Source organism: Neopelma chrysocephalum, unplaced genomic scaffold (assembly GCF_003984885.1).
Source record: "Neopelma chrysocephalum unplaced genomic scaffold, ASM398488v2 Primary Assembly neopelma1_96926, whole genome shotgun sequence".
NCBI classification, from domain to species: Eukaryota; Metazoa; Chordata; class Aves; order Passeriformes; family Pipridae; genus Neopelma; species Neopelma chrysocephalum.
Window position 1 is genome coordinate 2,627,947 of NW_020925569.1, and position 13,554 is coordinate 2,641,500.

Genomic DNA, 13,554 nt, shown 5'->3' on the forward strand with positions numbered 1-13,554 from the left:
GAACTGGGTCTACTAGTGAAAAAAAAGAACCCACAATGGAAAAAAATTCATTGTATTGATTTTTTAAAAATACATTGGACACATTATACTCCAATATACTCAGAAGGAAATACAGTTTTCCCATGAATACTACTCCACATAGAATACTTTTATTCTATAATCATTTTTTCCAACATAAAAAGGCATGTCTTTTTTATATGGCACATATCATAAGGCTGGGCTTTACAAAGAAGCTAAAAGAAATTAGGTAACCAAAATCTCAATGATATTCCCAGTTCTTCTGCAAATCCTACTTCTACTGTTCTGATTAGTACGACCAGGTGTTACTTAGGTGCATTTTGTGCTTTCAAAATTGTACAGATGTATATTAGTCATAACAAAGACATCTTCTCTCTACAAAGCCTGCACTAGTGTTCACTGCCAATGCATTTAAAAAAAATAATTTTGAACTTTGCATTGATTTGAAGCAATTTCTGTCTTCAGGAATCAAATACCACACTGCTTCCTAATAGGAATTTAATTAATTCCTCTTGTCCAACAATTAATTAGTTCATGGTTTCTATGTATGTATTGAACACGCATATTGACAGTTCTTTATGTGAAGAGGAAAGGCACACTTTGCAAAGATAGGTCTTAGCAATATCATAGAGTCTGCTTCATGAGAGAACTGTACTCTTCTACCAGTTTCTTCTTCTCATTTAATTTTTCAAGTACGACATCCATTAAGTGTGAGGCAAAAGGAAACTGAAAAAGAATCATAGTAAGAAAAATGATCATTGGACTTCATTTTCTTCATGTGAAAGACATTTATTAAATATCTTTAAAGTATCAGATTACTCTTAGTTCTGACAATTACCACACACAGACATATCTGATCTTTAAAGTTCATCTGCTCGGTTAGTGTCTGAAAATTTGCTCTCTATCATAAAAATGATATAAAAGCAGAGTAAAATGAAAGAAGATAAACTCCTTATTGAACAATTCATGCTTTACTGACCATGTTAATGATGTAAACTGCAGTACCAGCATCTCTGTCATTTATCTTCAATCAGCTGATCAATAAAAGGTTACAGTCACCTCTAGGGCATGCAGAAATGGTAGTGTATGAGTGTATGTTCACTACTCTCAGGAGGATGAGACAGAACCACCAGTATAATTTTCAGTGCTGTGTCAATTGCCTTAGACTCACACATGAAAACTTGTATAATAAACAAACAAACAAAGACCCAAACCCCCAAACCACCCTCACCACCAAAACACCAAACCAAACCAAAACAAAAAACCCCAAACACAAAACCACAAAAAAACACTCAAAGCAAAATAAAACCTCAAACCTCCAAGTGCATTAATTGGAATATGCCACAAATGTCTGCCTCTCTAAAACATGATACCAAAAAAATTGTAGCCTGCAGAAGAGGAAACTGAGGGGAGACCTCATTGCAGTTACAACTTCCTCATGAGGGGAAGAGGAGAGGCAGGCACTGATCTCTTCTCTGTAGTGACCAGTGACAGAACCCAAGGGAATAGCCTGAAGTTGTGTCAGGGCAGGTTTAGGCTGGATATTAGAAAAGGTTCTTCACCCAGAGGGTGGTTGGGCACTGGAACAGGCTCCCCAGGGAAGTAATCAGGGCACCAAGCCTGACAGAGTTCAAAAAGTATTTGGACAATGCTGTCATGCACATGGTGTGACTCTTGGGGATGGTCCTGTGTAGGACTAAGAGTTTGACTTGATGATCCTTGTGGGTCCCTTCCAACTCTGCATATTCTGTGATTCTGTTATATCTACAGAGAAAAATGAAAACCTCTTTTCTAACTCCTCTGTATAAGAGATATATTTGCACAACTGATGCCTTAGAAGAAAGATATTTGGTATATTTTTCAGTGTCACCTCCTTACTGCTTAAAGAGGTTTTCTTTCACAGTCTTGATGCATCAGTTCACTGTTCGCTGGGAAGTATTTTTAAAGGTGGTACAGAACACTGGTCATGGCAACGCCACTCAGAGTGGCCAGTGTTGTGCCACAGAGGAGAGCAGGGCAGTTTTCGTTCACTGTCGAAAAGTCTCTATCAGCTCCACAGAGCTCTGTCAGCTTCCTTGAACTCCTGATGAGACCAGTGGTGACTGAGGGATCAGTCCCACACCAGAAGTTAACAGCTTTTTCTCATATCAGAAGGAGAGAGAATTTCACCTTAATAAGGCCACCAGAAAAAAATTTGCTAAAATACAGCATTTGGTGAAACAACCTGCTTGTGCTTTTCACAACTGTAGTTGAATGAAATACTTTTTCATCTAGAACTCCTGTCTAGTTCCACACTTCAGTGTTGCTGCCCTGATTTTATTTTTTCACTTCTTTATTCCATTTTAAAAAGAAACTTGTATAGTACCTACACGAGATGGAGTATTGCCTGTTTCCTAGACATATGAAACAAAAATTATAAAAGAAACAAATAAAAAACCCAGACATAAAAGTACATAAAATACAAATGCTGATGTAATGTGTGAACTGATATACAGATATGAATCTCTATACTGATATTTTTAATTACTTACAAGTCAGAAAAAAAGTCTAAAATGGTAGCAAGGAAAATCTTATTAATAGCAATCATCCATTGTGAAGTGTCTATAATGGCAATCCTACATGTTGCTGAACAATCACTGTGTAGTTACAGAAAAAGGACAATAATACAGATTATTTCCCTTTTCTACGGGAAAGGGAGTTTAAAAGGGCTGGCTTCTGGCCAGACATGTCTCCATCTGTCATAAATAACTTATAGCTATGGTAAGAATTTTCTAGTAGTCATCTACACCTGTCAGCTTTCTCCTGTGTGCTATTGTGATGACTTTTTGGGGAATAGAGGGATCGAATTCACTGAGCACAAATCTGTTCAGCGTAATATAAGACATAATCTTATCTGACGTTCTGTGAGACTTACTTGCTATCATGCTTTAAAAACAGACTCCAGCATCCTGTTCACTCTAATTGCTTTCTCTCTTTGTCTAAATATGTTTTCTACGAGAGCACTATATCATTACTTCAAAGTCTCTAATTCTTCTGGCCTAGCTTAACTTCATTCATTTCTGATAGATTTCACCTCCTTAATGTTGTGCCTGAGATGAATGGCTTCTTATTGATGTCTCTGGCTCATATAATTCTAGCTACATTTTACTTGCTGATCACTTCTCTCTGTGGCTTCCATGTCATAGCAAAGTGATATTTCAAGAACCCTTTCCATTTAAATGATTCATTTAAATCAAGAGCATTTGGAAGTGGAACATTATGTCATTTTTTCAACATTTGTTGTTTTCAGAGAAAGTCCTGTATGGTTCTATCTGGTTTTCTTTCTATACAGACACCCAGAACTGGATGATCTCTAGAGTCTTCATCTTTAATAGAAACCTGTAAGATTTACTTTTAATGATAGCTCTGTAACTATACTGGGAAGCTTTCCTTTACATTTTTCTCTAGAACTTCACAACTTTTGAAGATGCCTCTACTCTATTTATCCCAGCTTCCAAACCTGCCATGTGCTTGGAGAAGGCTTCGGAAGTTCAGTGAGTGCTAAGTGCACACCCAAAGAGTCAAAACTTGTTTATACCATGATAGTTAGATATTTTAATACACAGTGCTACTTCTTTCAAATGTTTCATAGTTATCTGTGCCACAATCCATGTAACTGAAGACTAACCATTAATGGCAGTGATCCTAAATCAGTACATTATGGTAGGCTTTAACAGAAGCAGTATTTAATTGATTTGTATAAATTCATGACATTTGAAAGTGCAAGCTACCTGTGGATTTAAATAATTTTATTTATTTATACATCTTTCCAGACTTACAGATTTATCCTTTGATACTAGAAAGCCATATTTGGTACTTTGATACTAGAAAGGCATATTTCTTACACAGCTTATTAGACAGATACCTTGGTGTATGGATATACGTAAGGTAATCTGATCATAAAAAGTCAGAAATGGTGACAGTTAATTCTGTTTCTCTCACCTATTTATTCTGACCTTAAGTTTGCTTCTTTTGGAGATCCCTTCTGTGAAAAACAAACTAGTAATACTTATTGACCTTACACCACATGACTGAGCCTCCCTCAACACAAGTGTATAAATATACACATATTTGCCCATGAAAAGACTTATAATGAATGTAAGGCAACGTCGTTGTTCTGATGAGACATAGCGTCTCCATTCGCAGAGTGTAGCATTATTTGTCATCTGCTTTACAAAATCTAAAATGTGCTATCATAAAAATAAAGGTATTTAAATTTTAGAGTACATAAATTAGTGGTTACAACTATTTTAAATCTCCCCATATGGATCATCAGTATAATAAACTTGCCCAAGAAAACTTCAAACGCACTGCAGAGCGGATTTAAATTGAATTAAGTGAACCACAAAAAAATAATCTGAAATAAAACTAGAAACTCAGACCAATAACCAAAGCCTCCTAATTTCACCATAAAACAAAAGTCAAAGTTAAAAAAAATAAATTAGAGAAATGTTTCACTTCATTGTTGTTCTTGACTTCTTTGTTCTTATTCTGCTTTGTGATGGCTGTATATACATGATAATATAAACATGTATGGGCCCATCTGTATTCCTATTCTGAGTAACCAAGTCAATTTCTCCTTGTTTTCAGTTCAGAACAAGTGATGTAACATGGTTTTGCTTGTGTGCATGAGATAAACCACAGATTTATACTGTAGTGGATTGTCAACGCACAGGACTAAGCTCTTACTCTCGTAGTGAGAACAAAATCATGGTTACTTTCTGATGGTCTGATATCAATGCTAATGGTGCCCACAATATGGTTCAGACTACGCTGGTGCTGCTTTTTAAGGTGTAGGTACTTGAAATACCTGCTGATGAGTTGCAGTGGTGTGTGCAGCTGCTTGTGCATGGGTCAATATGTGTGTGTGATCAGAGGACAGGCAGTGAGTAGAGACCTGTTCAAAAAAAAGACAGACACAGACTGGAGAGAGTCTAATGAAAGCAAAGCAAGTGAGTTCCATCTGGAAGAATTTGAAAGGAAACAACCATAGCTGTTAGTGTCCATTCCCAGGTGACAGCAACACAAATCTGTATTGGGAAGCCAGTGCAAATCCTAAAAAGGGGCTGGGAAAAATCCCTACTGATGATTAGTGAACATACTGTTCCAAAACCTGTTCTAGAAATGGGTTACATACATACTTACAGAATGCCCACAGAACAGAGGGAAGGGAGCCTTTGCAGAAGTTTTCACCATTGGAATATGATATTTAGATTCATAATGAAGTCAAAAGAGTAAAGATTTTATTAGGCAGCTTTGTTTATGTGATATCCCTAGAAGTACATGAGAAGGGAGAGAAGGCAAGAGTTGCTGTAGATCTCATAGGGACATACTAAATCAATGCTATCATTTGCTTCACTGCTTGGAAAAGTTAGATAGATGTTTGAATTTTACTAAAAAATAGTTCTTGGAGACTTCAGGCAGCAATCTGGGTTGGGCTAACACGGTGTACTCACATACAAAATTATTAATGGATTGTTCTGAGATGGTGTTCCTTACAATCAGTCACAATGAATGAAAGTTGAGAGTGGCATAAGAAATCACGTTTAAGTTACATGAAAAAAAAGTCATCCTCTTGCTTTAGCTATGTAAGTTTCCTATGATGAGAAAAAACTAGAGAAGACTGCTGTTTTGTTTGGGGCTTTTTGGGTGTGTGTGTTTATAATTGTAAAAAGAGAGAGCTAGGTTCAATTAATAAGACACACACACACAGATGTGGGTAAAAGCCCCATCACTTGCCTTGCAAGCAGTAAACGCACAAACATATTGAGATAACCATATTTGTTCCCTCCCAGATACCATAAACCATTGAAAGCTCAAAAGTCTATATTGTGATACCTCTCCCAACTTCTCCTGAGCTCAAACAGTAATGCATAATGAGTCTGATGCCTCTACCCATATTCAGATAGCAGCTATCTGCGTGCACTCATGTGAAGCCTCTCCACATTCAGGTTCTTCATAGGCAAGCAAACCTTTTTCTTTTTATCCTAATGTCAATTATTAAGATGATTTATTTTTATTCTTTAGTGAAAACACTCTAGGGTGTTACCATACAAATACAGAAAAGCAACAGAAAAACCCACTTCTTGGCTATTCAAATGTAGATTTAGACAGTAAGTGATTTTTCCCAGCTCTGCCAAATTCATAACATGACTGTACTTTCATACAATATGATTTGTATTTACATAATAACATCCCAATGTAGAGATGTCTCTTTCAAATCATAAGCTTCTTAGCAGTGGTATAATTTCTTGACATGTGTTTCTACAGTAGTTGACAAAATAAAGACACAAACTCTGATTGATGCCTGTGAGTGTCGGGAATGCAAAAATATTTATCACTAAAATATTAATATTCTTGTAAAGCTGACAGATATTAGACATTTTCAAGTCATAAGAGTATGGAAAATAAAGGTACAGATGAAATGAAAATAGAGGTGTGCTATCCTTTATCATTAAACTTTAGGAAAATCTATAAAATGACAGTAAAAAGCAACTAGTGCTTCCCTCAGTCCCCCCCAAAATTCTAATGCAGCAGTAAAATGGCGTATGTCAGTAATAAAAATAAAATGTCTATGACATTTTAAATGTTATCGTACTGTCGCAGTGGAATAAAATTAGTTTGAAGAATGATCTAAAGGGATATGATGCAGTTCATTATGTATAACAGCAATAGCAGCAGTTTCCCAGTGTTCATAAAAGTTTCTCCATTAAATTTACCTCCAGTCAATAATTAGGAGTCCACAAATAAACCTAGGCAATTAAATCAATACTGCTGGGCAATTATGTTCCAAAGTCATGGCTCAATGGCACAAATAGACACTATATCAAACTGCAGTGTTAGGAGATCTGATGCACTTTTCAACCTTTACTCAGAAAAACAGAAAAGGGCAGTCCTGCATCTTTGTTCAAGATTGCAAATGGGTACACAGTTTGCCAACATGTAACACTAAGTAGCTAGTCTGTTATGAGCGAAGTCTGACAGAAAGCTTACATTTCAGCATAAGCTTTAGTTTTCTGATCAGAAGAATTACCAAAGCTTACTAAAAGAAACCACAACCCAGCTCTACAAGATATGAGTAAAGCATTTTAAAGGGCATAGAGCTCTTCCACGAGCTGCTCCAAATACAGAGGAATAAATCTTAACAATTTCCATCTATGTGCCTTAACATGTACAGAAATGAAAAGCACAGCTGGCTGCTCCTAAAAAGCACTATAATCCTCTCACAATTCTAAAAATGGGCTGCTTGCCACAAAATTACTTGTACTCTCAGTGTTCCTCCTGAGGAACCCACAAGATGGAGCAAAAAATCACTGAAAATCACAATTACTTGTACACAAACTTACACAGCTAAGAGCAATGAGCTCTTCTATCCCTAGCTGACATCTGCAATTCTAATATAGCTGGTTTCATAGACAACAATTCCTTCACTCTCCACACCCTGGTTTTTGCTGTCTGTCTATAGCAGATAAAGAGAAGTGATAAAATTCTGCTATGAAGTTTTTAGTGATTTACCAAAGAATGATAACAAAAGACAGAGCAAGAAGTCTTCATTGTATTCCATGAATCTGATTCCTGCTTTAGAGCTCGTAATATGTACAAAATCTTGAAATGTATAGATTTTGAAAAAAATTCTTAAAATTAAGGCAATTAAATGAATATAAATAATTGTGCTTTTACTGCTGAGTTTCATGAGGTTTAATTAAAATGTCAGTATATCTGACAAAGCCAGTAAAAGCACACTGATATTTCCATCTCCTCCGCTGCAGCAATTACACAGTCTTAATGGTAGTAAGTTTTGATAATGAAAGAGGGAAAACCTGTCATTTCTTAAAAATCTGGTCACAAGATACAATCTAGACACAAAAGCTGTTAATGATAAAATGTATAAATCTGATGCGTATGTTCCCTTGAAATGGCTTTCAAAATATTTTCAATCATTCTTAACTGTTATTAACTACATCACTAATGGACCCATGCTAGTGAACATGCATTAGGAACACTGTATTTATAAATCAAATTTTATTTCCTTCCAGACATCAGCTACCCAACATCTAAATAAAGGAGACAACTAAAAATATAATGGAAAAGTTTCAAGAGTCAGTATATGTTGTCAGTGATGTCCAAACAAAAGCTGACTATGGCTACAAAAGCTGGGTTCTCACCTGCCAATAAACTGCCCTTGATCACTTACAAGAGGGGAGCATCCCAGCAGATTCTGTGTGTATTAAAAAAAAAGACTTGAAAGAGAAGAAAAAGTATCACACAGGTCACAGCAGCAGTCTCAATGGACCCCTCAGGGATTTCTACTAGTCTCAGACTTGTCATCCTCTATGCAGCCTTCCTCTCTGCCCAGAAAATGTCGATAGGAAAATGTTTGAGGGGCCTCTGGTGGAAATTTTTTCATTCTTTCTGCATTGACAGGATGCCAAATCAATATTTACTTCCCACTAACAAGCTGCTCGAGGTCTCAGTAGAAAATATTGTAGAGAATGCGAGAAGACACGATAATAAACAGCTGTCTGGCTATGAGGAAAACATGAATTGACTGGAAACAGGTCCGCAGTAAAAGGTCACTGAAACCCATGAACTCCTCAGGTGTCCATAACAACTAGTAACTTTAAAGGCACATAAAAAAAAGTCTTCTTTTCCTAAGAGGTATGAGAGAATGGATCATTTTCACTCTAGCAAGTATTACACACTGTTTCAATAATTCAATTAACATTTGCCAAGATCTGTGCTGGTTTTCTTCAGCATTGTTTCACTGGTTTCAGCTGTTAAGTTAGTTATCACAAATCCTAGAGTAACATCTCTTCAGTTTTATGCAGTGACTCTTACTTTAAAAGAAATAAAAACAAAACGCTACGAAACAAGGATTTCACATTGCCTTATCACAATATAGTTTGGGACCATCAATGGCAACATAATAACAAATGCAATGTATTAATTACAACCTAAAAACACTTAGCTACTCAGAGTACAAAATTATAATTCATTAAGGGAAGATATAATTGAGCACCTGTGCTTCCATAAGTTTCTGTATATGCTGCAGCCATTCTTTATCTTTTTCAAATTCCATTTTTGTCTTTGCTGTTTCCTAAAAATAGAAACACATAAGGAACAATAAAGGAAATGTGTAATTGGGTATACATTAAATAAAAAGCATGTGGAAGTGGGAACTATGCTTGCAAAATTAGTTATCTGAAGCATATCCTCCAAGTATCAGTGCTCTGTTAAATTTATAAACCCACCCTTGTCTGTGCATGTCCCTGAAAACGTGCATGGCACATTCTCTTTATATGAATATACCGGTGTATGTGTGATCTATGTCTAAATTTTATGAGTTCAACATAAAGGTGCCTGAGTCTATGCACTGATAAATGGAATATGTAGTGTATGTGTAGTGTAAATTCATCACCTGTGCTTTAAATTTGTTTTCTATAGTTAAGTATATTTGTGTTTTAACATGTATGCATAGTGGTGACTATGACAAAAGATAAAGGATCTAGAAATTACTCTGAGAATGAGGTAAGTATGGAACAATTCTGTCAAAGAGAATCGCTTTACAGGGCATATATGTATAAATGTCAGTAAACAGGGCAGGGATCAGTCCATTATATTTGTATTCATGAATGCAATCCATATCAGTGCATACACATACCAGGCACTGCTGTTTAACCAACGTGAAAACTCTCTTTTGTGGCTTCTTTAACATAAAGCTCCAATAAGATTAAATCTAAGCCATCGCCAGAGTACTGTTACAGGCCAATAATGGTCAACTCCTAGACACTTATTAAAGCAACTGTACGGGCTTTTTCATGTATTATTTGATCAGTCCCAAATAAATATGGATAAGAAATCCTATTACTGTATCTATTTAATAGAGGGTGATTTGATGAAACACTATCAAATATTTCATAGTAAAATGTATGATAGAATCAACAAAAAAAGGCAATGGATTTCCCCAGAAACCATCTGTCTACCAGAAATACCTTTAATAGGTATCACAATTCAAGAGAGGAAGCATCAACGAAATCAATCTGTCACAGTAAGACACATTCTAATTTTGTTTTCATTAATATGGAAGTCTTTATCATGTACAGCCCTGCCAAATAGTCTCATGAAAAAGGAAAATACTGTCTCTACATCCACATGCTCAAAACAGTATGTTTATATTTATGCCTGAAGTCTTGCCACCTTATGGGTCTTATGCCTTCATGCCTGAAGTCTTGCCACCTTATGAGTCTCTCACCTGACCTTATTATTTAAATTAAATTGTTCTGTGATTTATCTGCTGGATGCTGCACAATGAAATTTCAGTCTTTACCTGGAAATCCTTTTCCTCAAGAATGGAAATATACAGCATCTTCTCATCTAGCTCCTTTTAACTGATGTCCTTAAAATAGCTTACCTCCTCATCTTCTACATCTAGTATCTCCTCAAGATCAGTTGTTGAAACATTAAGGATAGATGCTGCCAACTGAACGGACTCTTGGGAAAGAAAATGCTTTCATCTTGCCCATTTTTTTTGTCTTTTGATTTTTGTTCTTAGTTCTTCTATGCTGTGCTGTAACTCTCTGCTGAGAGTCTAGAAGACACAAGCAAAAAATATTTCACTGTAATTTTTCTTATAGTACAAATTATATGGAAAAACCAGTATCATTTAGACTAAGCTCCTTTAGGTAGGAATTATCTTCATTCTGTGTTATTGGTTCAACAGAATACGTGTTGGAATACTAAATAACATGCTATTTAGAACACAAAATATGAATTAATACAACAAAACAAAAATGTTCTTAAATATAAGTACATTTTTATATGTCTTTAGCAAAATAACTATACTCATAATGCCATCAGAAGTAAGACAAAGCAGATTCCACAGAATCAATCAAAATGCTTTCCCAATGCAGTCTATCAGAAATGTTCTTGAAATAAAAAGAGAAATGTCAGGCTTTACTGCAGTCAAATTGAGATTTTTTTAAAGCTTATTGATACCTCACCGCATGCAGAAACACCAGTATATCTCTTTATTCAAAACATGAAATTTTGGTTCCCACCAAGACAAGGTAATTCAAAACTGTCCTGGCTACCAATTCTTCCTAATATAATTTCTACAATTTAAATCATCACAGTAGCAGTAATCCACTGTTGATATGCAGCACAACCTTGGAAAACACAAGTCCACAGTATTCAAGGCTTGCGTAAGAGAGTTGCATTCTCTATGCAGCTGGCCCTACCAATGGCCTGGCCAGGCCAGGCAGTCTCTTTTCAAGAGTGCTCTTTGGAGATAGTAGCTGTTTTATACAGATACCACCTGAGATGCCAGACTAGAACCATGGCTCTGACAAGGTATGAAGCAAAGGTTCTAACAGAAGCCTCAATTTTACATCCCCTTTCTGCTGCTGAAGATATGACTAAAAATTGTACTTGCAGTTAAAGGGAAAGAAGAAATCCAGCAGGCCTGAGGCCACTCTCCTTTGTTTATTTCAAAGCAGAATAAAATAAACAGCATGAAACATCCCGCTGAAAAGACTTTGTTGATCTGAATGAAACCTGAATGGAATCCAAACCTGATTCTGGCTTTTGTTCCCCAACACCACACAAGTACCAAGCTTCAATAATACTTTCCACAGCTGAACATGAACCAAACTGCACAAAAAAAACCCAATGCTTCAAGTTCCTACCTCTCCTATACCTTAAGTTCTCTGGTTCCGTGAAATAACACTAAGCATTAGTATAAATCATCAGTTGTATAACAGAAGTTATTTTGGTTTAATATTAATGCAACTACAACAAAAGCATTCTGTCAAAAGCTGAGGAAGAGAATTTTATTTAAAAATTGTTGACTGAGAAAAAAGAGCAGTAACTCATTGTCAGAAGATCCTCCTAGAATATTCAACTTCCATGACTCAAGTAGAACTGCGACTGTCAACACGGACACCTTGGCTGAGTTTAAAATGAGAGAATAAGGTTTTCTTTTGATCGTCCTATGTGGGGCCCATCTTATTAAGCTATATCTCACCAGTAGCTGATTAACTCCTGAAAATTCTTTTTCTGCAGAATGCCTTCATCTCATAGAAACCGACTGCAGAATTATGAAACCTGTTTATTGGCATTTTGGATAAAGTACCCTACAGCGTCTAGCGTATTTAAAACACAGTCATTAAAGAGCATTTGCTGATATATTTCAAAGAAAGCACATCTGATTCCAAGATTTGTTTATGTTTGCCTACCACTTCCCAACCACTTCCCAACTTCAGTTTTCTGTATTTAATAAAATTTAATTCATAAAAATAAAAATACCCTACCACAAATATGGGGAGAGGAGGTACAATGAAATTTTTCTGATTTTCTGATTAAAGTGTGGGTCCCTCCACCTACAGTATTTCCAAGAAACTGTTTTGTACATAGATGTGTCTGCAAGTGCAGAGTTGAGAGGAATGAAGAAGTTTGAAATGTTACAGGCAAGGAGCTAGGGCAATGTGGATCAAGCTCATAGAAGGAAATAGACTAAGAGAAGAGGGAGCCCCAAATAGAAAAGCAAGCACTATGAAAAAAATATAGTTAAATCACATGTTTTTGTAGCATGTGGAATGGTCCAACAGTGAAGTGGCTCCTGCAACATGTAGGAGATGTATTTGGCAATGGAAAAATAAGCTCAACTCCACTTTTTCAATCAAATTGAATCAGCTTCCCAAATTTTAAAAGATCTCTTTCAGACATAAGTGATGTCTAGAAGACGCACATTTGTATCCTGATGAAAAGAGGAAATGTAAATTAAAGGATCAAACTATCAAGGAAATAAACTGCAAAGCCACTGCAAACAATGATAAATAGCTCAGCACAGACAGACAAAAAGCACGATAATAAACAAAGTTAAACATTCACTTGAATGCCTTAGAGAACATACAAACATTGCCAGGCAACAGTCATTCAATATTATTAGACAAACGTTATTGGTGTATCCGAAGTCCAAAGGAGGTTCTTGATGAATGAACAAGCTGATAGCAGCAGTGGAATCCAGAAGCTGCAACTCCACTGTGACTGCCTTTTAGTCCACAGTTCCAGAAAAGAAGGTACCAGAAAGACACTGAAGAATCTGTTACAGCAATTTTAAAGAAAATAAAACCAAACAAACAAATAAGCAAGCAAAAAAACAAAACAAATGAACCCCCAACAAAAAAAAACAAAACCCAACAACAAAACCCAACCAAAAAAAAGTACAAAAAAACTAAAGAAAAAAAAAGAAAGAAGAAAAAGGAAGTTTAAACAAAAATCAGACAGAAAATTACAGCCAGTAGATTTTGATATGCAAGCACACACTTTATATATAATCACAGTAAATCATGCATATGGAGGACTTGCACTTCAATTCCTTTTTCCCTCATGCAGTTCTAATACACTAAAGCATATGTGAAACACAAACCATATGTGAAAAATAAGACTACTTTATGGATTTTCAAATTGGACTGTGACAGACTAGCTATTTTTGAACCT

The 13,554-nt window shown here is 35.9% G+C and overlaps 1 protein-coding gene across 1 annotated transcript in view; it reads right to left on the reverse strand.

Moving 5' to 3' along the window:
• Positions 1-285: 285 nt before the first annotated feature.
• The window catches only part of CNTLN (centlein), a gene marked incomplete at its 5' end in the record, with an annotated part of 156,507 nt that continues 143,238 nt past the window's right edge, over positions 286-13,554 (reverse strand). Inside the window, 4 exon segments of the mRNA XM_027670739.1 lie at positions 286-744; positions 4,868-4,954; positions 9,077-9,154; positions 10,469-10,645. Of these exon segments, the coding sequence (XP_027526540.1) occupies positions 643-744; positions 4,868-4,954; positions 9,077-9,154; positions 10,469-10,645 (444 nt within the window).